Source organism: Anolis carolinensis, chromosome 4 (assembly GCF_035594765.1).
Source record: "Anolis carolinensis isolate JA03-04 chromosome 4, rAnoCar3.1.pri, whole genome shotgun sequence".
Taxonomy (NCBI): Eukaryota; Metazoa; Chordata; class Lepidosauria; order Squamata; family Dactyloidae; genus Anolis; species Anolis carolinensis.
In genome coordinates this window covers 117,860,643-117,884,954 of record NC_085844.1, presented here as the reverse complement: position 1 = coordinate 117,884,954, position 24,312 = coordinate 117,860,643, and the positions used below count along the sequence as shown (strand labels likewise).

The following is a 24,312-nucleotide window of genomic DNA, read 5'->3' as shown; positions in this document are numbered from 1 at the left end:
GATGACAGAAGATATATTTGTCCTGTAGCCCAGGTAAATCATTATAGCTTTAGAGAAGAAGAAAAAATCTGTGTAGAAAAGTGGGCCAAGTTCTTAAACAAGGCATGCATTGAGAAACTGCAGCAAAGAGCTCTTCTGTTTCTTTTTAACCATTTAAAGAGCACTTCCTAAAGAGACAAGGTTTGCTCCATTTAAATGTATTTATTTTTAAGGGGGTTGCTGTTTAGTAAAGTATTTCTTTCATATGTGCAGGTATGATAAGGTCAATGCAGTTGTTTGACAATTTATTTAAAATGTGTGCAATAGAATTTGCTTCTTTTTACAATAAAAATAATTAGTCTGAAGCAAAAGTGCACTGTTAAAGTTGTGTTTTACTTCTGCCTGGCCAATAGCCGCCTTGAATTGCATTTTGAAAAGAATTAGTGCATGACATCCTTTATATTTAATTGATGTAAGTTTCCATATGAAGCATACAACTCGCTCTCTGTATATATATATTAATGAAACATTTCTGTAGAAACTCTTGATTTTAAAAAGAACTTCATGCAATTTCTAGCTGCCAATCTGTCCAACCTGAAGATTAGCCCAGTACTTTTGAACCATCCAAGCTTGATACTAAAGGCCCATTGGGGCCATAAGGCTCCTACCAGATGTGCTTTAGCAGAGGCTGCCTCAAAATGTGTAGACCTTCTTTCAGGGGGAATCTCATCCAGACCAGTTGTGCATCAGAGGCCTGGACCAAGAACCACTTATATACAGTGCTTCTATTGGAACTTGACTTCAATTTGCAAATTTTCATCTCATCCAATGGATCTGAACCTATGGATCCCCAGTTGTTTTGGCCTTCAACTCACAGAAATCTTAACAGCTGGTAAACTGGCTGGGATTTCTAGGAGTTATAGGCCAAAATACCTGGGGACCCATTGGTTGAGAACCACTGATCTAGTCCCTGGAGAACAACATCTCATTTAAAAACTTTGGGTGATTATTTGGTAAATATTAAAGAGCAAGGCGGATGCAATAAGATCAAGCAAAGTCCTACTTTCCAATGTATTCTGAATGTATTAACATAACCACTTCACCATCATATCTGTATGGGTCTCACTCATAGAATTTGAATACTGTAATAGCATAATTCTCCTTGCAGAAATCATTCATTGTGGTGACCATGACGTTTCAGTGCCAAACCTCATTCTAAATAGAGATAAATAATCCATTTTATGCAACTGCACATGAAGTTGGACAACCAGCACGCTTGATTACTTTGCCTAAAAGAAAACTGCTTTCACCTGTGTCATAGTTGTGGATGTAGTGGTAGTTTCCTAAGCAGAGGTCTTGTAACTGCTTGTGTCAAAGCAGCTGAGTCCCTTGTTTCTCTTATGATGCATTAATCACTTCCTGGACTCTTTTTATTTATTCCCTTTAAAGTAGATGTAATTAGCTAAGAGGAACAAGCATTCATTATTCAAGTGGCTAGCTGACTCTACAAGCACATGTCCTTTAGCTGAAACATATCTGGTGTCTAGGAATACTGCTCTAAATTCTTCCTCTGGAATAGTTATGTTAGTGATGTCAAGATCAGAGCAAATATGACCAATTTTTTCATCAGAATCCCTTGCAGATTTTTCACAGAGGGCATCTGAAGGTTAGAACAGCCTTCTAAAATTTTATGGAGATAAATGAAGTACAACCCTCCGTGTGTTGCTGGATTGCAGCTTCATTGGGGCTATCAAGCATAGCCAGTGGTGAATCCATCAATATCTTAAAGGCACACTTTGTCCATCCCTTGTGTCAATGTAATAGTCCTCTTGGCATTCCAAAAAGTTCTGTTGGACAGCTACCATAGGGTGCAGAGAAAGTGTTAAGTGAGAATCTTATGACGAAAAGTGGGCATGATGATGTCTGGGCATAGTTATGAGTTTTTATCATCTGCATTTTGATCATCCTTGTTTAATTCCTCTGATTTCCTGTAAATCTTGTGGCTAACTGATGCTTTGGGGAGGTGAATGTGCCAACAGTCTTTCACCAGTCCAAAATGAAGCCAGGACTTTTGTCAACTAGACAATCCCAAGAGTCAATAAGGAATCTGTAAAATTATGAGGTTAGCGAATTTAATGGAACCCTGACCCTTGTCGGAGGGAAACGCCATTGCTAATGTGAAAACTGCCAGGAAGTGATCTGACAAGGACAGTGTAATTATAGAAACCCCTCTGCTAGTTCAAACCACCCGTCTCCTGTTCAGCTTGAGGACAATCTAGATCCAGTTTATGTCTTACAGAACGAACCAGAAACACAGAACTAGGGGAATTAAAAATACTGTCAGCCATTGAGACCTGAATAGAGAAGTAATTAGAAGCAGTCCTTCAAATACCTATATTATTCTAGAAAGTGGACTGGACCTAGATCTGTTCTCAAGTGAAAATGAGATTGGTGGCCTGAATTGACATATTCCCACTGTCATGGTTAAACAGCCTCCTGACAGTGGGACTGTCCCCTGCATAGGACGGAGTCCCTAGGAACTGTGAGGATGAAAGAGACTTTTATACATTATGTACTTCTGGTTGTGAGAGATTGACTCGGGTATATGTATGTTATGTGAGCTTTTATCTGCAAATGTTGTAATTTTTGTAAGCTGCCATGATTCCCAGGTTTAGCCTTTTAAGTCATTTCCAATTTTTGGTGACTCTAAGACAAACTATCATTGGGTTTTCTTGACAATATTTGTTCAGGGCAGACTTGCCTTTCTCTTCCTCAGGCCGATAGAATGTGACTTACTCGAGTTACCCAGTGGATTTCTATGGCTGAGTAGAAAGGGATTTACATTTTGGTCTGCAGATTGTAGTCCATTAACAATGATAACAAAAGACCCTAGCACGCAATAGTTTAATTTTTCACTGACTATTGTAAACAGCTTCAGAGGACAGTTTGTTTTGAAAGGCAGTTTTTAAATGATTTGTATAAAATAAATGAAAGAAAACAGTGCTACCACCAAATTATCCTCATATCCCAAAACAATCAGCAGTTCAATAATGTATCTCTTGGGAATGCCATCAAAAACAAATGCATTTTTAAGACATGTAATTATTAGACCAGACAGGTATTCCACAAACATGGAACACTGCAAAAGGTGCCTTGTCCTTAATACTTCCCAATATAATACTGCTGCAGCTATATCTTGTACTAAATGTTGCTTTGCTGACACTGAAAGCTCCCTTTAACATATTAAAAGCTTCAAGTAATATTGGCTTTTTTCCCCATGAGGGTTAAAATAAACCAATTCCAAATATGACCAAGCACCATAATACAATGCTCTTCTTGTCAGAAGCTTGGGGTTAGCTTTGCAGCACATAGTGTACATATTGAAAAACAGCTGTTTGGTGACAGACTGCTAGCTGGGAAGTTAAAGCTGAGTGAAGTGGTTAACCCACATCCCTTTGCCACTGATAAAGTGCTTTGATAAGCAGACTGTAGTGGTGAAAACCTGCAAAAGAGCCAAATATTTCAATTCTTTAGAATGAATGTAGGTCTTGTTTGACAAAGACAGCCTTCATCTCTTACATACTGTTCCCCATTTTGTTTTTACTGCTTTCCTTCATTCATGCTCAGTGTATGTTTGGATTTATCTATCCAATTACCGCTGGACACAGAGATGGAAACAATTTCAAAGAAATACCTGACAAGACAAAAAACTTTTTTAAAATTAGCAAAAGAAATCTTCCTAGATGGTCAATTATGTCACTATGCAGAGGGAGAAGGAAAGGGGAGAGAGGAGATGAGAGAATGTTTTAAAAGTAGTTTTTGGTTCAAAATTTGTTTATCTGGTTTAACCACAAGCCAGTAACACATTGAAGGGTAACATGGGCATATTTTTCTGCATAATTATCTTGTTAAAAGAATTTGATAGTAAAAACATTCTTTATGGTTTGATTTTTAATCCTCAATCAAGCACATTTTGAAACAACTGAGCACACATGTTGTACGTTAAGTTCCAAAAACATTATTCATAATTTCTCAGATATTTTGATTAAGAATAATTATATTTGTAGAAAACTTAATAAAGATTATTAAAAATGATAAATTATATTCTTGGATGACTAAATGGTTACATTTGAATGATTGCTAAATGTAGTGCTCCCTAAAACACATTGGTTTGGAAAAAAACTTCATTGAAATCCCTGGGCCCTGATTTTCTTGATAGAAAGAAACAGGCAAACTTTAGAATTACCTTTGACATACACTTACAATTGTTCTGTATGCACTCTGGCCTTAATTTGTTGCACACTAACTAAAAGTCTTGACTTTGACCAAGGCTCTAGTTTACACCAAGAAACAAATGAAACATTATATAAACGTGGATATTATATTTTCTGAATATAATAAATATATTGCTCTATACATTTTGTATACATCCTCAGAGTCCAATAACTACTGTAAGGTCATAATCAAACTTTTACTTGGTAAAACTTTTACTTTGTGATTTGAGCATTAGATTATGACACTGGAGCCCCGTGTTCAAATTTGTGTTCACTCATTGAAACCACTATGTGACTCTGGACAAGTCACACACTCTCAGCTTCAGAAAAAGGCAAAGGCAACCTCCATTTGAATTAATCTTGCCAAGTAAACTCTGATAGTTTCATCTTAGAGTCAGAAATGACTTGAAGGCACTTAGCTACAATGTCTTCATTAGCTTTCAGTCAATCAAAAGTCTTGTCTAACTGGACTTTAGTCAGCTGGATTTCCTTGCTCATATAACCAACATTTCTGATGAAAAATAAATACTTGACATATTGCCTAGGTAATCTTTATCAAGTATTTCAAACATATGAGGTATCATTAAAACAGTGGCTAATTTATTTTGGAAAGTTGCATATTTTGAACTGAAAAGTCAAATTTGAAAGGGTAAGTTTTATCAGTATTGAAAATATATATTTCTGAAGCATTGTTCCTTTAATAGTGATTTAAATAATATTTCTTTCATTTCTTCCAGTTCTGAGATCGGGAGGGTTTGGAAGGCTGTGAGTTTTAGTTGCTGTTTTTGGGGTTTCTCTGAAGCTCAGTGTAGAGAAATTAAACCACTCTTTTTTTATCCAGCTTTTCTGACTCATGCTTTGAGTACATCAATAGCTAACTTGGGGTACCATTTTATTTAATCAGAAAAATATTAATTGACTATGATATTTTAATTTACTTACTGGTTTATTTATTATTCCAACCCAAGTTATTAGTTAGAAGAGAATTGTTGAAAGCTGTGCAGTTTAAAGCAATTTATAAGTAAATTCACATATTGCCCAATATGTCTTATGGACCTGTTGCAATGGAATGCAGTTACTAGAATGTTTTGCATCTGTTGAAGAAGAAGGTAATAATGTATCTTTCATCAATTCTGAATTGTATGGTTTTAATACAATCATGTTGCAAATTCACAGACAGAGAAACAAACAGATGTGTGGACCCTTCCCCATATTATCCAAAGCTTTAAAAATATATTTTTTGTTTGAGTTACACTTAAAAAATGTACCTGTTCCAACTTACATACAAATTGAACTTAAGAACAAACCTACAGGGCCTATCTTGTAACATGGGGACTGCCTGTAGATTCCCATTACCCTTATCTGAAATATAGTCTAAAGTACCTGGTATTCCTTTGCAGTCCTCCATCCAGGTACTGAGGAGTGCTCACCTTTCTTAGAGTTTCCAAAAATGACAGAAAATTAACATGAGAGTTAGATATAGATGGGGAAATGAAATTGAAATGATGGTGACTAGAATGCAGATGGCAGAAAACACAACTTTTATGTAGCATGACACGGTATAGTGGGCACCTTTGCTCCTATAAGGTGGTAACACATGCAGCGAAGAAAGCATTATTCTCTGCATGCATTGTGTCTGTAGACTCATGTCCATCTGAGCTGTTCAGAGTGTGAGAGATTTAACCCAGGTGCCCTCCCCTCCAAACCCATTGTTAGAATCTTCAGTAGTCCACTGTGATGCTTTTAGCTATCATTTTGCAGATAAAATCTCTCGCATAAGTGTTGACTTATATGATGTCATTGGAGCAGAAGCCAACAATGAAGTGTCCAGTAACTCTGTGAGTGGGATTACACTGGATCAATTTCAGTTGGTAGGTGCTGTTGATGTGGACAAGCTGCTAGGGCAAGTAAGGAGGACAACTTGCTTTCTTGATCCCTGTCCCTCTTGGCTGCTTGTCCAGGGAAGAGATGTAATTTGATCTCAAATTCAGCAAATTATTACTGCACCTCTCCAGTTCTGGATGGGGTTACACTCCCCCTGAGTTTTCAGCTTGGAAGTGCTCCTGGATCTGTCCCTTCCCAGGTAGATGCGATGGTCAGGAATGCTTACTAGCAGCTTTGGCTCATACACCAGCTGTGACCCTTCTTAGATTTGGAAGACCTAAAGATAGTAGTGCATGTGCTGGTACCCTCAAGGTTGGACTTCTGCAATGCACTTTACACTGGACTACCTTTGTACCAAGTTCAGAAACTCCAGTTGGTTCAAAATATGGCAGCCATATTGGTTACAGGAACATCTATGAGTGAGCATACTCCACCTATCCGAAAGTCACTCCACTGACTGCCAATTAGTTTCCGGGCAATTACTTTCCGGAAAACGTACAAGGTGTTGGTTTTGACCTTTAATGCCCTACATGGTTTGCGTTCAGGTTACTTTCAGGATTGCCTTCTCACTTACAACCCACCCGAACACTTAGGTCCTCAGGGGGGTGTCTACTCTACCCTCCCAGAACCCAACTGGCGACCACCACCCAGAGAACCTTTTCATCAGCCACCCAAAGACTCTGGAATTACCTGCTGTTCGAGCTCCGACAGCTAGATCAGCTGTCGGAATTTTAAAACATCTAAAGACACATCTCTTCTGGCAGACCTACCCATATTGTTTTTAACTATGAATCTTAAACTCATGTCCTTTGTTTGATGTCTGTTTTGTGTATTTTAATACGTATTTTATTAAAATGCAGTTTTAGTGTAGATCTTTTATATAAATATGTATATTGGATGAATATTTGCAATGTTCATGTTTTTTAATTGTGTTGTAACCTGCCTCGAGCTGCAGGGTGAGGCGGGTAATAATAATAATAATAATCATCATCATCATCATCATCATCATCAGTTTTCTTGGATCGTTATATGCATATGTTTTTAAAAATCCCCAACTTTCCTTTATGGAATGCAAAATGAGAGTTTGAAGAGTTGAAAGTCTATTCAATATATTTTGTTAAAAGTATACAAAATGTCCTGGCATAATAGTTTTGATTAAAATCATTTGATCCATCCTTTACAGGTAAGATACCAGCAGGATTATTTTCTTCAAAGGACGTATGCTTTTTCTTTTTAGAAGCTGCATAACCCTAATAGAAAGCAGCATGTGTACATCCTGCAAACTCATTTCCTTATTTAAAGTGAGCATCCTTCCTTATTGAGATTTGCTTCCTTTTGTAGTGAGATTTGCTTCCTTTTATAATAGGGAAGTTAGTAGCAGGCACATCTTTTTCAAATGACCTTTGTCCTGTGCTACTAAACTATATTGTACAGTTAATTCTGTTCTTCTATGTAGTTATATAAAATACCCAATAAATTATCAACTCCAGTCCAAATAATTTTAATGTATTTATGCTGTGAAACTTTTTTCAAATAAAATGCTAAATGACGTTATCTTAAATAACTGCAAAAACTGTATGCAGTTTTTGCAGTCCATGCAGTCCTTGAATCAAAGAAATTAAGCCACAGAACAAACTCATATGGCCTCTTTTTTGTTCATATATGCTTTTACTGGATATCATCAACTTTTACCAAACTCTATTTCTTTTTTAAATTTCTGAGAAATTTCATTCCTATTAGTGCAAAAGATATGAATTGCTACAAGAGATTTATGATGACTATTACTAGGAAAAAGTACCTTGTATTTGTAAAGAGTGTTTCCTTTCTAATGTCAAATGCTAAACTTGTTGTGAGTCTGAATAAAAGCGAACATACCTTTTTAATCGGTAAATTATTTATATAAAGAATATCACACTATAGATTACAAAATGCATTTAAATACAGACAGAACAGTCTTGTTTAATCAGCTGTTGACTATTGAGTGAACACTTGGGTAAATCCAGTTGATTCAGTTCCTCTGTGTTAATTTTGATCGGCAGTAGTTATTAGGCTTACAAAATGGATCTAGTCAATTTGATAATACAGCTCTTGTTAATACTCATCAACACACTTTTCTAAGTTATGCCATGATTCCTGATTCTATACAGTTTGCCTGGAAAGAGCAGGTTACAAACATATTTAGTCTTCAGTTGTTTACATAAAAGCATCCATTCTACCTGAACAGTTTCTTAATCACTAGATTATTATGAACATTATAATTGGTTTCTGGGGATCCATCCACATGTGCTTCAAATGGTGATGCTGATCTGGAGTAGAGTACTCCAAACCATAGTCATCACTTGGCCAGCCACTGTGCCAGCCACGGGTGTACGCATTGCAATTTCCTGAGCCAGTTTGGTGGCTGGATGATGTCTACACAGCCCGATGGCATTGGAAGCAGTTCAACATCACTGGGCTGCTACCCTTACCTTATTCCTGTCAATCTGGGGTTAGTGGTAACTGCCAGCCATGAAAATGATGTTGGTTGGCATTCAGCAGCTGTATTGACTCATCAAGTTCATGTAGGGGGGCCCTGGGTTTACTTTCATCACTTTCTTCATCTTTCCTTATGTTCCATATGTTTCCAAGTTGTATATTTAAGAGCAGGAGCCATCATACAGTAAAACCTTATGAGAGACTTTTGCTCTTTGTCTGTTTCCTTGTTTAATTTATATCTCACCTTTCTCACAACATGGGAAACAAGGAATCTTCTAATGTAAGTTGGTGTGTGTGTGTGTGTGTGTGTGTGTGTGTGTGTGATACCGAATTTTCTTAAAATTGAACAAACAATACAGTGTAACAAATTATAAGACATGGTATCAATTGGGATTGTTAGTGGTACACCTCATGGCTAGCCATACAATTTTAGAATGACTGGACATCCTAAGTGTTGTGCGTGGAAAGCATGGCATGTCTCTTTTTCCAAATGTTGATCATTAGCTCATTCTTATTATCAGTTGGTGTTTTGTTTCAATGGACCCTACCTACCAGATTTACTGTGACTTATTAAGGTCCCATTGATTCCGTGACTTTACTGATGCAGTGGGGCTAACAAGTGGATTTAGGCTATACCGCTAGCCTTCATATTTGCTCATCACACTATTAGTCCCTCTGAAATAACTTCATGGTAGTTATTAAACCACAGGAATTACTAGGCCCTGCACCAATATAAGCACTTTTGAGATACACCATCTTTTGTGATTTTTTTGGAGTATCCTTTATGACATCTCTTAGATTGGCGGTTACAGTAGTCAGCACATTTTTCCTGCACAATAATTGCTCTGTGGCATTAATTTAGGAGGACTGTTAAAATATTGGTTTATGGAGGTGAAAATGATCTGCATTTTTGTAAGAAGGGTATTATAAATAGACTTGAAAATGGTAACAAGATGGGACTGCTTTTTCTAGCATTCCTTTTGAAACAAATGATTCATCAAATGAGAAAAAAAGAGGAAAGGAAGAAATCTGCCAATTTGTAGAATTTGACTCCTCCTAATCAGAGCAAAGCTACAGGAAGTCAAGTCCCTCTACCTGATTAAAGCCAAATACATTATGAAATAGCAAGGCTAAGAGGAAGCGCCAAACACTTCACAGTTGGGGGTAGAACAGCAAAAGAATAGAAAAGAATCCCTTTACCTTTGTTGTTTTTCTGGTTCTCATAGATAAGCACTTATTTCCTGTGGTATTTGAACCTTTAAGAAGCTGTGTGCCTAGAAGATAGAGTTTTAAGTGCCTAGTTTTGGCAGTTTTTAAAATTTTTTCTTGATATTGTAGCTGTTCTCTAAATAGCCAATTTTCTTTCACTGTGGTCACTATATGTGCCAGTTTTTTTTTCAGACTACTGCCCACCCACCCTTTTGTAAGCCATAAATTTTATATGAATAAGAAGCAGAGTAAGATTAATTTTTCCATCTGGATCATTGTGATGGCTCCCATGCTGTTGTGGGATTCCTTAAAAATTCTTCTGTTCGCTTTTTAAAAAAAAGTAAAACACATAGCTAGTTGTGAGAGAATTATTAGTGTTGTTTTTGTCCTCCTGAAATATATGTGTTCATCCAGAATGGTACAACTCTCTAATATATATTTAGATTATTAAAATGTATATATGACTTTCCACTACCAAAAGTATTTCAAAGTAATTTATGTAAAAGAAGACAAGAAGTACAAAAAAGTATATAACTGTTAAAAACCATGTAAAAGTTTTCAGACAAAAAAGCCTAAAGTCTTGATTTACATTTAATAGAAGATAACCATTAGAAAAGTAGCAATTTATAACATTTAATGAAATGTGTAGAAAATAAAGTCATTTTCTTAGATTTGAGAAGATGACAAAATTTGTATCAAGTGAATTTCATAATTCTAAGTGCTGAGAAGGAGAGAATATCAAGCAGAAGGCTTGTTCAGATAGAGCTCTTTAACAGTCAAGGTTTTATGAGTTTTTGAATATCTTGCTGTCTCAATGAAACCGCTGGGAGGCATCAGCTAATGTTGTGGGGTTCGGTGTCAGATTTTATGCGGACAACACCCGACTCTATTATTCCTTTCCACCCAATGCCAAGGATGCTGTCCTTGTCCTAAACCAGTGCCTGTCATCAGTAATGGACTGGAAGAGGGCTAACAAGCTGAAACTAAATGCAGACAAGAAAGAGGTATTCCTGGTCAGACAAAGGGTGGATCAGGGTATGGGATTACAGCCTGTGTTGGATAAGGTCACACTCCCTTGAAAACCCAGGTTCGCAGTCTGGGGGTGCTCCTGAACTCATCACTGACTCTGGAACCACAGGTGTCGACAGTGGCCAGGAGCACCTTTGCACAATTAAAATTTGTACGCTAGCTGCACCTGTACCTTGAGACACCTGATCTGGCCATGGAGGTCCACACCTTAGTCACATCCCGCTTGGACTACTTCAGTGCTCTCTACATGGGGCTACCTTTAAAGATAGTTCAGAAGCTTCAATTAGTTCAGAGATCGGTGGCCAGGTTACTAACTGGAGCGCCATACAGGGAGCGGACAACTCTCATGTTGCGGCAGCTCCACTGGCTGCCGGTCTGCTTCTGGGCTAAATGCAAAGTGCTAGTTATTACCTATAAAGCCCTAAACGGTTAGGGCCCAGCCTGTCTAGCAAACCCCATCTTCTTATCCAAACCTGCCTGGGCTCTTTGATCTGCTGAGGAGATCCTACTCTCAGTCCCACCCCTGTCTCAAGCATGGGAATGAGAAGGGGGGGCTTATTGGTGGTCGCCCCCGACTTTGGAATGCCCTCCCCAAGGAGATCAAAATGCCCCCCTCCTCAATTGCTATTTAAAAATGCAAAACATTCGTATGCTCTCATGCATATAATGAGGAGGAGGAATACAGCTTGCAACACTGACAAATGGAACCGAAAAGAGACACATTTGGCACTCTACTTTAGCTGACTTTTAATGGTTTAAATGATGTTTATTTAAGGATAATTATTTAATTTTCTTGTTTTATTTCACTATGTAATGTATTGTAATATATTGTGTGTTGATGTTTTATTGAAAGTTTACCTTTATTATGTTGCGAGCTGCCCTGAGTCCCCCTGGGGAGATAGAGCGGGCTACAAATAAAGCATTATTATGATTATTATTACCATTTAATCTTCCACCATTTCATTTTTTCAGCTGCTTTTAAAATGGCCCAGTTTCTCTCTCCTTCTCTCACCTTGCTTCTCTGGTCACAGTTTATTTTAGTTATTGCATTTTGAGTTCAAAATGCAAAAGTATTTCTTGCTCATGTAACAATGAGAGGAGAGATGAGAATAGGGCAAAACTTCAACCTCTCCTAACTTGTCCACTTTTTCCGCATTAATTATTTTTTCCATCTTGATGTTGCATGACCATATGGGTCCTGGTTTTCATCCCTCAAATGTTGGAGATCTATTTGAACCAGTAAAAATGCTTTCAGTAATTTTTCAAATGAGCAAGATAAAGCTCTTGACAATAGATGTTTTAAGATCACAAGAACATCTTGTCAATAGATGTTTTAAGATCACAGTGAAGTGTCTATATATAAAAAATGTTCCTGGTTTAATGTAATGGTTTAAATTCAAATGATATAATCTTAAGATGTCATTGTGTAATCAGGTAGTTATTAATTCATAATGTTGTTACTTTATATAGCATCACAAACTCCTTATAAATTGTACATGATCTGCATAACATAAAAATTGTTTTTTTTGTGTGTGTCGGGAGCAACTTGAGAAACTATTGTGAGAAAATTGGGCGGCTGCTAGGATGTTGCCCAGGGGATGCCCGGATGTTTGATGTTTTACAATGCTTTTTTGGGAAGCTTCTCTCATGTCCCCACGTGGGAAACTGGAGCTGGCAGAGGGAGCTCACCTGCTCTCCCTAGATTCGAACCGCCGACCTGTCAGTCAGCAGTTGTGCCAGAACAAGGGTTTAACCCATTGCACCACCTGGTGCTTTAACTAGATTGTTGGCCCTTCCACACAGCCATGTAAAACCCAGAATATTAAGACAGAAAATCCCACAATATCTGCTTTGAACTGGGTCATCTGAGTCCACTTCTATATATTCCAGTTCAAAGCAGAAAATGTGGGATTTTATTCAGTTGTGTGGAAGGGGCTTGGATTATGACCAGCATAGAATTAAACATTAATTCATAATAGGATTTTTCCCACTTCCACGTTGCCAAAAAAGGTGTGTGAAAATATGAAGATGTGCTCATTTTCTGAGTCACTGGCACTTGCCTGCTTGCTGTTTTGGACCATAGGTAAAATAACTTTTGCTCTAATGTGTCCGTATTCAAAACAGAAAACATGTTTTATAGTCATATAAAATACATTGTCAATTAACCGGAACTCAAGCAACTAAAACTCTCAAGGAACTGGCAAAAAAGATCAAAGAAATAATACTACATTCACAAAGTTTTTTTATAATCAGTAAAATATGTTATTTGAAGTTTGTCATTATTTGCCTTAATTACTGTATTACACTATTAATATCAAGTCAACACAGACTTTCTTACTCTCTTCACACTTACATCCTTTTCTATTCCGAATGGAATGGTTCATTTAAATGGGTGGAGGTGGGGATGTGCTCCTCTCATGTGTGCAGCGTATGTTGTGAAGTGATCTGTTCCTATATAGTTTCCCTTCCTTCTGTCTTTCTTTAAATGGGAAGAATAGACTAAAATAGCCCTTGCATTTTAGACATATGCTTGTGTTCTGACATAATAGGAAACTATGATTTATCACTGGAGAAAAAGCCACAGAAAGCCTCTCAATGCAAACAGAAAAACACTGCCATGCCCACAAGAAGGTGGCAGGAAGTGATATTTTCCTTTTTGTTAACCAAAATTTAGTTTTGTATGTTGGGGACCGAATTCATTAAGCACTATTCTGTGAACAGATGAAAGTTTGCCCGTTCATCTTCTTTCAAATCTGCTCAGGAAGAAGGAGGGAGAAATGATGTGTTCATGGGGAGGGAAGACTATCCTGTCCTCATCCTTCAACAGGGCTTTCTTTCTAAAATCTAGATCTTTCTGTCAAGAGAAGGGGCAATTTCATCCACGGAGAATCAAATCCAACACAGGTTGCATCTAAATTGTAGAACTAATACAGTTTGACACTATAACTGGCTCTATTCTATGGAGTCATGGGAGTTGCCGTTTGATGAGGCAGCAGCACTAATTGACAGAAGAAGACCATATAGAACTACAACTCCCATGAATCCATAGCATTGAGCCATGGCAATTAAAGTGGTGTCAAACTACATTAATTTTCCAGTGTAGATATACCCTCATGATTTATTGAAATAAACCAGGTGGCTCATTTCATCAATTGGTTATATAAGTTCATCAGTGTGTTTGTGTTAGACCTTCACAGGTTGATAAAACTTGAAGCAAGTCCTTTTAATTTCGCAGCTGTAGTCTTACAGAGAAAGGTGCAGTTCATTCTCTTCATTTTACTTAACAATATACAGTGGAACCTCACTTAAGAGCATCCCAACTTAATGTTTGAGTTAAGAGCTCTCGCTCAGTCCCTGTTTTGTGTTGGCATACAAGCAGTATTTTGAGTTACGAGCTAGTGCCACAGGGAGAGCTAGCACGAAAGTACAGGGATTTAGGGCTTCAAACGAGCATCCTTGTGCCTCCGTGCCTCATACTTCTGTTCCTCGTGCCTCATGCTCTGGTCTACTTTGGGAGATTGCTGTCCGTTTTGCTTTTGTCTGCTTTGCTCTTGTCCGCTTTGAGGAACGTTGAGTTAGTTGATTTTGTGTGGTTGTATGTTGGCTTTATGAAGAGGGAGAGAGGGGGGGGAGGGAGTGAGGAAGGCAGAAATTAGTGTAGTATGAAGAAAATGATGCTTCTGCCTTCTTCACTTTGTGTTTTGTACTTCCTTGCCACAACTTTGTGCTTCTACCATTTCCACCATCTTTCTTGTTTTATAATTCCATGGGAATGTGCATTTATACACCATTGCTTATTTATAAAGTACATTTTCTTATTTTAAATATGTAACCAAAAAAGGAAGGGGGGTTTCAGGGAGATAGAATGGATTAATAGCATTTCAGTGCTTCAATTTGCTTTGAGATAAGAGTATTTCGAGTTAAACACTCAGTCACAGAACAAGTTAAACTTTTAAGTCAAGGTATCACTGTATTTCAGTTTCTCAGAGGCTATGGTTTAGTGCAGGGGTTCTCAAACTTTTTCCACTGTGAAGCCCTTTTTAAAGCAAAAGTTTCTTGTGGAGCCCCAAGAAATGTTCATATATGATTTTATATATTATATATACTGTATACATATCAGACATGGGCCAGGTCGATGGCAGATGGGTGGAGAGTGTTTGTGTGAACTAATTCACGCAGTGCAAAAAAGGAAATAAAGAACAATACAATATTTAAAATGAAGAATAATATTAACCAACATAAACTTAATAGCATTTGAGTGGGCCCCCAGGGGCCAGCCATTCCAACCCCCTTCTGTCATGCAGAAAAAGCACAATCAAAGCACCCCAACAGATGGCCACCCAGCCTTTGTAATAATAATAATAATAATAATAATAATAATAATAATAATAATAATAATAGCAGAAACCCCTGAGGCTATTCAGTCCAATCCCCTTCTTCCATGCAGTAATAACACAATCAAAGCACCCCCAAAACAGTGGGAGAGAAATAGGCTTGAGAAAAAGAGACTGGGCAGTGAAGGAGGTGAGGGGAAAGGGTCTGGATGGCAAAGAAAAGAGTCTGGATGGTGAGGAAGGTGCGGGAAAAAGTGTCTGTGTGCTGGAATGCTGCTGGTGATTCCGGCAGCTCAAAACTTTAATCTTCCTACATTTCTCGGGAGGAGGAAAGAGGAGGAAGCAGAAAGCAGCATGGTGCCACAGAGCCCTTCACTATCACCTGCGGAACCCCAAGGGCTTCACGGAGCAGTTTGAGAACCCCTGGTTTAGTGTATTATATAGAGAAGTTGTTTTGTACAATTGCCATAGCAAAAGTAAGCTTTACACAGTATAGTTAAAGACATGACTAATTCTGGCCATTGAATGACAGCAGATATATTTGTAACATTAGATACAAACCCACATTTATGCATGCATATCCTCCAGCGAACTTCAAATATCTCATCACTTTCCAAAAATGAATCTCACTAGAGGTTTGCAATGACAGCATCCTTGGATTGGATGCTACAATTCCTACAAGACTTCATGTTGGCCATGGTATACCCCAGTGAGCATTATATGCTTTCAGAAAGACATTTGCACCCTTGGCTTTTGCTATGGTTCTTCCCATTTGTGCTCTGAATCCCCAGCATATCGTTTACATTTTTTCATAGATCATGTAGCAAAGAATGTTTTCTGTGAGAGACAGTGATTCTAAGGTTTCTAGCACAATATACATCCCTCTTTGCCCCAGGGCCGTTCCCAAGGGATGTCTCTGTCTGCTCTCCTGTGATCTGCCTGTGCAAGCCTGCACCAGATGTTTCCACCCTTATCTCTTATGACATCAATGCTGCCACTTGGTTCTTCCTGTTCAGGATCAAGAGAGAGTCCAATTACTCTCCTCCCACCTATGAAGAAAGAAGCAGGGTTGCTTCTGATATGAACACGGATACTAAGTATTCTATATCATGTTTCAACCATTAAAAGGGGATGGGACTTTTTCATCTTCTCCCAACAGATTGCATTGTGTAGGATAAAAAAAGTACCAAATAACAAAATGCAATGCAGTTGTTGGGAAATTTTTGACTTAGCTGTTTTTGGTTGGGATTTTTAGAAATGCCCGTGGAGACCGAGACCTTTCAGACAATGACATAGTTAATTGGCCTCCATTTAATACTTTGTGTTTCTTTGCACATAAATTATATGCTGTGGAACATTTTTGTAGATGTCTATAGGAGGATAAGTCAAGCATAAGTATATTTGCTAAATGAACTACCTGAACTATTTTTGTTTAAAATTACGTTCAGAATTAAAGTCCAAATTTTCTGTTGCAAACATAATTGACATTCCATATATCTGACTTTGCGTTTCTTTTTATTAGACACTAACTTATTAATTTTAGTCAAGTTCATAATGTGTTGATCTTTTCTTGTTTTAATGTACTACATATGCGTCTATGAAATATATTATGTTTTAAATTATTGTTTTTTATTGCATTGCAAAGCCTTTTGCTGTTTGCTGACTCTTTGTGCTAAAGCAATAAAATTATTGTTTATGAGTTGTTGATTTTATCGGAACTTCCAAAAAACATCCCCCTTTGAAATTAGAAGTGGGTAGACCTTTCTGATGTGAGAAGGAGCCTGCCACCGATTTAAAAGGTAAATTGCCACTCATGAAGGTTTCAGTGAGAGACAATTCACCCTTCATTTTTCCCAGAAAGAAAAGGCAGCTTGTGGAAAACTAACCCCAGTAGACACAGATGCTCACTAATGCTCTAGTGGATTTCGAATCTAACCAAGGGAAAAAATTAGGTTCAAATCCACAGTTAAAAGGGTTCCCTAGTTGAGTTTGGGCCACTTGCGATATCTTCACACAGTTACGATAGGGTATCCTGAATTATGTTATCAAGAGTTTGGGTTGTCATACTCATTAAAGTTTTCATGTACCACTCAAGCAAATCTAAGATGAGTATGTTAACTGCTAGTCACAGCATCCACTCTACTGAAATGCTATTGGCTTTTTCTTTTGCAGTGAGGTTTGTCTTCAGCTGTTATGTTATTGAGGTTTTGAGCCAAAGGGTCATTTGGTAAACGTGTCAGCAGAGTAAATACTTTGTTTGTGAATTTTTACTATTTTGACCTTATATCAATGTATTTATAAAATTTATTGTAGTTTGGTCACACTGCCTTTAATTTTTCCTATGGACATATTAATAAAAGAAAAACACAAGTCCCTACCAGTTGAAAATAACATGCCATTCATCTGAGGAGGGTTCTTTGTGCTACCAATATTCTTTGAAATGCCACAAATATTTTACTACTTTTTTTCTAGCATACTAATTTGGCTGTTTCTCTGGAATTCTTCCTCTGCTTCTCCAAGCTAAGACCAAAGTCTCCTGGTGAAGGCATTCTTTCCATGGCCAACATAGTCATCGTTGATGGATTTAAAGCAAAGATCTCTGTGCAGGGAACAAATAGCTAGGTATAAGGAGTGACCAAAATGTTGAAAATCATATCCTCTTTTGTCACAATATATGACTCAGCATGTACACGAAAAATTCTGCACATCTGATTGTTATGTGTGACTAATATTATGAGAAGAGAAATTAGGGTGAGGAAATTTTACAAATAGTTCTGCTTTCTTAGAGCAGTCTGTTAAAACAACATGGCAATGTCCTCCATCCCTTTGTGTTTTAGGCATAAATTGATTTAAATGGATATTGTTTTGCCAAGCTGCTAAGGAGCTTCCCAAAAGACCTTATTTTGAAACAGAAATACAAAGAACAAAGTTAAATTAGCTTTAGGAAACTAGCAACTTCTCATTTATGTGTTTATTTTAACATTCTTGCAGTGGAAATATAGGAGGGGAAGTGTCATGCTGAATGTCACAGATAAATCAGCATTTTTAAAAGAATGACTGACTAGATTATACCTTGGTTTTAAATATACATAAATTACAATTGAGTTTATTTAGTCTTGCATATAATAAATATTAATAAAATACTGAAATCAAATGTTCATAATCGCTTCCTCCTTCCTTATTTTTGACATAGTTATTGATTCCCATGGCTCTGATAGAGCAGAATGAATTGGGTATCCTCTTACAACTCCCTTGATAAAGCTGTCTAGTGACTCTACAAGACGCCTCCTTTGCGTTTTTTAAAATGATGTTTCAAGTATTTAGCACAGCTGGATTTCTCTGTGTAAGAAAACTTTGATAATTATAGTGTCACTAATAATTGACACTGAAACATTTCAAACTGTTAAATTTCTTTCTTGAGTGTGCTGCAAACTTATTTTTTCCCAACTAAGGGTCAAGTAATAGAAATGTTGTTCAAACATTAAACAGTTTCTGTTACAAATGAAAATATTTTTATAATTTCAGCTTTTTCATAATGTTCTGGTTTCTTTAAAAAAAACTTGTCCTATATTACCTAGAAAATTAATAAAATTATTGCCAAATGCCATTATTAAAAAGCAATTGACCAATGACAACTTATCTGAACAATAGCAAAAAGATTTACTGACAATTATTTGGCAAGAGATTTTTTTTTTAAATTTTACAAGTTTCAAAACAAAGAGAGGATTGAGATTACCAGATTTGAAATTGTATTACTGTGGATGCCATTTGATTTGGTAGAAAAAATGGATTGTATTGACTAATAAGAGATTGTTGGAGATAGAAGGACATGACCTGAGGTTTGGTTAGCATAGATTTTTGTGGTATAAACAAACTAAAGTAGGTGTAGATATTATCAGAAAGTATCATTTTGTGAGATGTTCCTTGCTAAGAGTATGGAATAAAGACGGAGTAATGCTCTAAGATGCTTTATTGACTTTTTTGAGTCCATTTATAGGAAGGAAGCAACAGCAAAGTAGGTAGCATATCAAGAGCTTTTGGAATTTGGATCTCTAGAACAATATAGAATTAAGTCAAATGAAGAATTATTGTTATATGGTTGTAATTTTCCATTGTATCTATAGAGAAATATTTAAAAAATGTAGTGGACATAAATGTGTGGTTTTGAAAAGAGCCCATCTAAATTTGATATACAGTTATCTATGGATGATGTACAGTTAGTAGGCAAAGTATAATGCCTTCTGTGAAAAATCGAGGTTGAATACTAATAAGTTAAAGATTTTATGACAAAGTTGGCTCGGGCGTTTGGTCACATCCAAAGGGCTGAAATTTACATTATGTAATGGTTTTAAGGAGATTTTTAATAAAATTATTTATTGCTGGTATTTGATGACAGAAACATTGATCAGAATACATAAAGGGGTTTCAGTTATATGTTGGAAATATGAAGATCAGCTTGGAACTTTGCACCACATGTGAAAGACTTGTGAGAAGGCTAAAATATTTAGAATCAAATGCATATTTGATACAGAGGATTTCAGATATTAATATCCAATTGAAACTGTACTTTTTTATTGGCACTGAAGGATAACAAAATGGTAAGGAAACTTGGAAGATTACGAAACGTATAAGCACAGCAGTAAGATCAGTATATGCACAAAATTGGGAAAATACTGTAATACCATTTAACAAATTAAGTACTGATTATTGATATTGACCTACCTAGTCAAAATGAAAAATTATCAACACTGATTATTAGAGAGAAATTAGTGGTGACATTTTCCAAAGACTGGGAACTTTTTATTGTCTTAGCAGAAAAAGTAGAATAATGTACTGTATTACCTATGGGATTTGATAATAGGTTTGGTTAATCTCAAAAATTATATGAATAGTATTTATCATTCGGGAACCATTTTGGGATAAAACTGCAGAATTGTCCAGTTTCTTCTCTAAAGACAGGGCAGGTTAGAAGATCATGAGAAATGGCTTCAAATTTATCTAGGAACATGGGTGTGCAAGATAATAATAATAATCAAAATCATCATCATCATCTTTATTTATATCCTGCCACATCTCCCTGGAAGGACTCGGTGCGGCTTACAACATACATAAATATGCACAATGGATAATATGTGCAAAATAAATAGGCAAATAATAGAAGTCAATATAAAAGAGAATACATAAAACAAAATACACTGATACATACCAGTTTTATTCAGAATGGTGGAAATGTTGTGTAGGTATACACACACATATATGCATGCAATACAAAAATGTCTAAAAAGCAGCCTTTGAATTTGCTAAGAAACATGTTTGAAACATGTAGTGTGAGACTATATTTCATTTTCATTCCAATGCAAAGATCTTTTTTTGAGTTCTATTTTTTTCTGTGTTTTCTTTCCTCAGATATCCTTTGATTTAGCAGAATATACAGCTGATGTTGATGGAATTGGTACATTACGATTGCTGGATGCTATCAAGACATGTGGCCTCATAAACTCTGTGAAGTTCTACCAAGCCTCTACAAGCGAACTTTATGGGAAAGTTCAAGAAATACCCCAAAAGGAGACTACTCCATTTTATCCCAGATCACCGTATGGTAAGTGGAACACCCCTACTGATTAATTGTGTCCTAATTCTATGGATGCTCATAGCTGGCATGAAACAAAATGATTTTTGCAGATAGAACAAATTGGAATACAGCTTCGGGGTTGTTGCAGTTTCAAATCTATGTTTTACCTATTTTCTGGAGCAGCCGTTTGCTTTGATGATCTAAATTTTGTAAACAAGATTAAAATGGATGGATTAAAATCCTCCTCATTCCTCCATGCATTCATTCCCCACTCATCTACTGTTCTCTTTAACATGTCTTTAATCGCAAAAAGGCTTTATGGACAATGTGATGCCTAGCTTTTATTGATAAACATTATACATTTTATTGAATATAGTAATTGAAATTATTGAAATCCCCTGGAATATTATACTAATGAAATCCAAGAAGCTTCCACTTATTCAATAAATTAGGTGCTGGCAGCATTGTCAAAAATGAAAATCATCAAAATGCAGAATCATTATTTGTTCTGGTCTCTGGCCTGTTGGATAAGCTTGGGACCCAAAGGAAATGTCCAAACCTTTCCTCCAAAAGAAGGGAAACCCTCTTACATACACACAGAGAGAAGGAGGTGTGATTTTCCTCTCTCCATTTCCTCCCTCTACACACCCTGATGGTCAGGCTGAGTAACATTCTGGAGGAAATGGAGAGTAGAGAACAGAAAGGGGTCAGAGATGACACTGCACAAATACACACAGCTAGTATAGCTAAGATGATATCCTCCATCCATCTGTCCAGCATTAGGGATGGAGGAAGAGAAAAAGATGGAACCAGCAGGAGGCACATACTCATGCTCCATAGGCAAAAAGAACTTTAAAGTCAAGCTCCATTAATTTGTTCGCTTTTTCTGTAGGGAAAACTTGGGACTGTGCATGTGTGTGAGCAATTCTAAGCAAACTTTCATAGGCAAGAAGAACTGGTTGAATTAATGAAATGTGTCTGAAATATGAAAGCGTTGATAGAGTGAGTCATTGAAAAGCAAGCCATCAAAAGACAGGAGATGCTTGTAGTAGTATATAGTTTGATGGCTTGTAAATTAACAACTCTTTTAAACACTTTCTTGTTCAAATCCAAAACATTCCCCATGAAGCCAAGTTTCGTGGACATGCATTTTTAACCTGTCAACTGTCACCCAGATAATCTTTTCATCAGTCATTCCTAGACTGTGGAATGATCTGCCGGAAGAGATCCAGCAGCTAAATGTCCTGTCAGAATTCAAGACACCATTGAAGACCTAGCTCTTCCAGGAGGCCTACCCAGTCAAATTTAACTGTGAATTTTAACCTTACATTTTATTAGTAATGGTGTCAATCTTTGTTCTGTGCATTTTAAAATATGAATTTTAATAGTATTACATTTTATCTGTGTGTTTTAACAATGTTGTACTCCACCTTGAGCCACGAGGAGAGGTGGATAACAAATGAAATATATTGTTTTTAGGAAGTACTAGTACGTTATTATTTCTATAATTAACCTATATTAAGAAGGCTGTATACAATGCTATAGTGCTAAAGTGTGGCTTTTCATATGTTGTAGAACTGCAAGTTCCATCAGCCTCAGGCAACATATGGTGAGAACAGATGGGAACTTCAATCCAGCAGCACTTGCTAAATCATGATTCCCTTCCTTCTTGAAAAAAATTAATGTGTTCTCTAAAGATTTCAGAGCGTTATACTGAGTTTCTCGAAGAGCATATTTTTTTGGCTCTGTTTGTTCTCTGTTTGTATATTGTCTCGTTTGTAAATATTTTTAATAAGCATATTTCACCTTGTTTCAGGAGCAGCCAAACTATATGCATATTGGATTGTGGTGAACTTCAGGGAGGCCTACAATCTCTTTGCTGTAAATGGCATTCTTTTCAACCATGAAAGTCCCAGGAGAGGTAAGGGAAATGGTCAAAAATTACTTCCCTGGAGTACATTTGAACAGGAATGCCTCATAATAAGCTCTAAATCTTTATAATTAAAGCATTCACTTTTCATACAAAATTATTACTTGCTTTATGGTCAAAGCACTATACAATAGTTCTATAGAAAGAATGTGGGTGTTTCTTAGACATTTCGGTATTTAGCAGCTATGTTTCTAAATTAATCCTCCCAAGTCAAGTTACAGTGTAGAAAAAGATTTTAAAAATCATTGAAATATATTCCAAGCTTTAAGGCAACGGTCTGTAAAACTAAAATATATTTCAACTTTCTCACAATAATACAATTGAAGGTATTATGAACTTTTTTCTTTGTCAAAAAACTAAGTAATCTGATTTGCACAAAAGGGATTACTGCATATCATAATGACCACATGTCTAGTCTATCTCGTGAAAATTTCATGTTGAGCAAAGCACATGCATACAGCACAGAAGGATTATTGGTTTTAAAAAATGTACATTACATACCATGTATTCTCACATATAAATGTACTTTATATGGAAATCGGAGGCAGATTTGGAGACTAAAATTAGGAATTTTCTTATGACCTGTGGATCAGTCGAGGGAAAAACCTGGCGGTGTGTAACAAACCAATCTTGTCCTCTCCTTTTGAAAATGCTTCAAGGGAACATCCTGAAGAAGAGCTAAAGAAAAGGTGATGATCTGCTTTTTTGGGTGGTTATAATGGTTGTGTGTAAATTGCACTGTTGATCTCAAAATGTCTCTATACAAATACAGATATTAAAAGAAATATTTTTTCTTATTTTACACATTTTTTCAACTCCTTTGGCTACATCCTATCCCCTTGTTACATTTGTATATTATACCTAAAGTTTTTTGCCCCCTTCTATCACATAATCTTTCACTTGTTCTTCCTCCACTTCTAATCTTAACAAGAGTTTATACATTTTGCCTATCAATATAAATACAAATGGTGAAAAAGCATGATAATGCAGCCAGAAAAAAGAGAGGGAAAGTGAGAAGAGCAAGAAAAACAAAATGTATTAGGAACCCAGTGTGAATACAGTGATAAGATGTAGTGATAAGATGCAGAGGTGAGAAGCTCCCATTCCATCACCCCTCCCTTGCCCAAACTAGAGAATTAAAGGCAGCCCTCCTTCCCTCCTTCATTCCTCAACTTTTCCCCACTTGGCATTCAGCAGCAATGTGGAATAGCCTGAAAAATGTGGTGCACCTCCCATATGGTACGCTTGAGGTGACTTATCGTAAATGCCTGCCTCACCCACAGTCTCCCCAGAGAGAGACGTATGCAGTAAGTCTATCCTAAAATGACCACTGCCATTCTGATCCACTTCAAGCATCCAAAATGGCAGATGCCATTCTGAAAATGCCCCATAGAGACCCGCATATTAAAACTTCATTTTTGTTGGCCGGCCAGAATCCTGAAATAACACACAAAACAGCCCTTTTCCTATTCAAAACAACACAGTTGAGAATTGCATAGTTGGAATCAATTGGGGTAAACTGTGGAGGTGATGCAGATATTTGACCTGAACGGGATCTTGTTAACAGCTTGTTAATTTTAACTTCTTTTGTACCGTGGGTTGTATGTTGTATGTATGTCTATGTGT

General features: G+C 36.8%; 1 protein-coding gene across 2 annotated transcripts in view; it reads left to right on the top strand.

Annotated features, from left to right (window-relative positions):
- The window catches only part of gmds (GDP-mannose 4,6-dehydratase), a 330,217-nt gene that overhangs the window by 58,356 nt on the left and 247,549 nt on the right, over positions 1 to 24,312 (top strand). For both annotated transcript variants that reach the window (XM_062977684.1, XM_062977683.1), the window contains exons 5-6: positions 20,591 to 20,783; positions 22,573 to 22,677. In XM_062977684.1, coding sequence (XP_062833754.1) covers positions 20,591 to 20,783; positions 22,573 to 22,677 — 298 coding nt within the window. The remainder of the gene's footprint in view (positions 1 to 20,590; positions 20,784 to 22,572; positions 22,678 to 24,312) is intronic.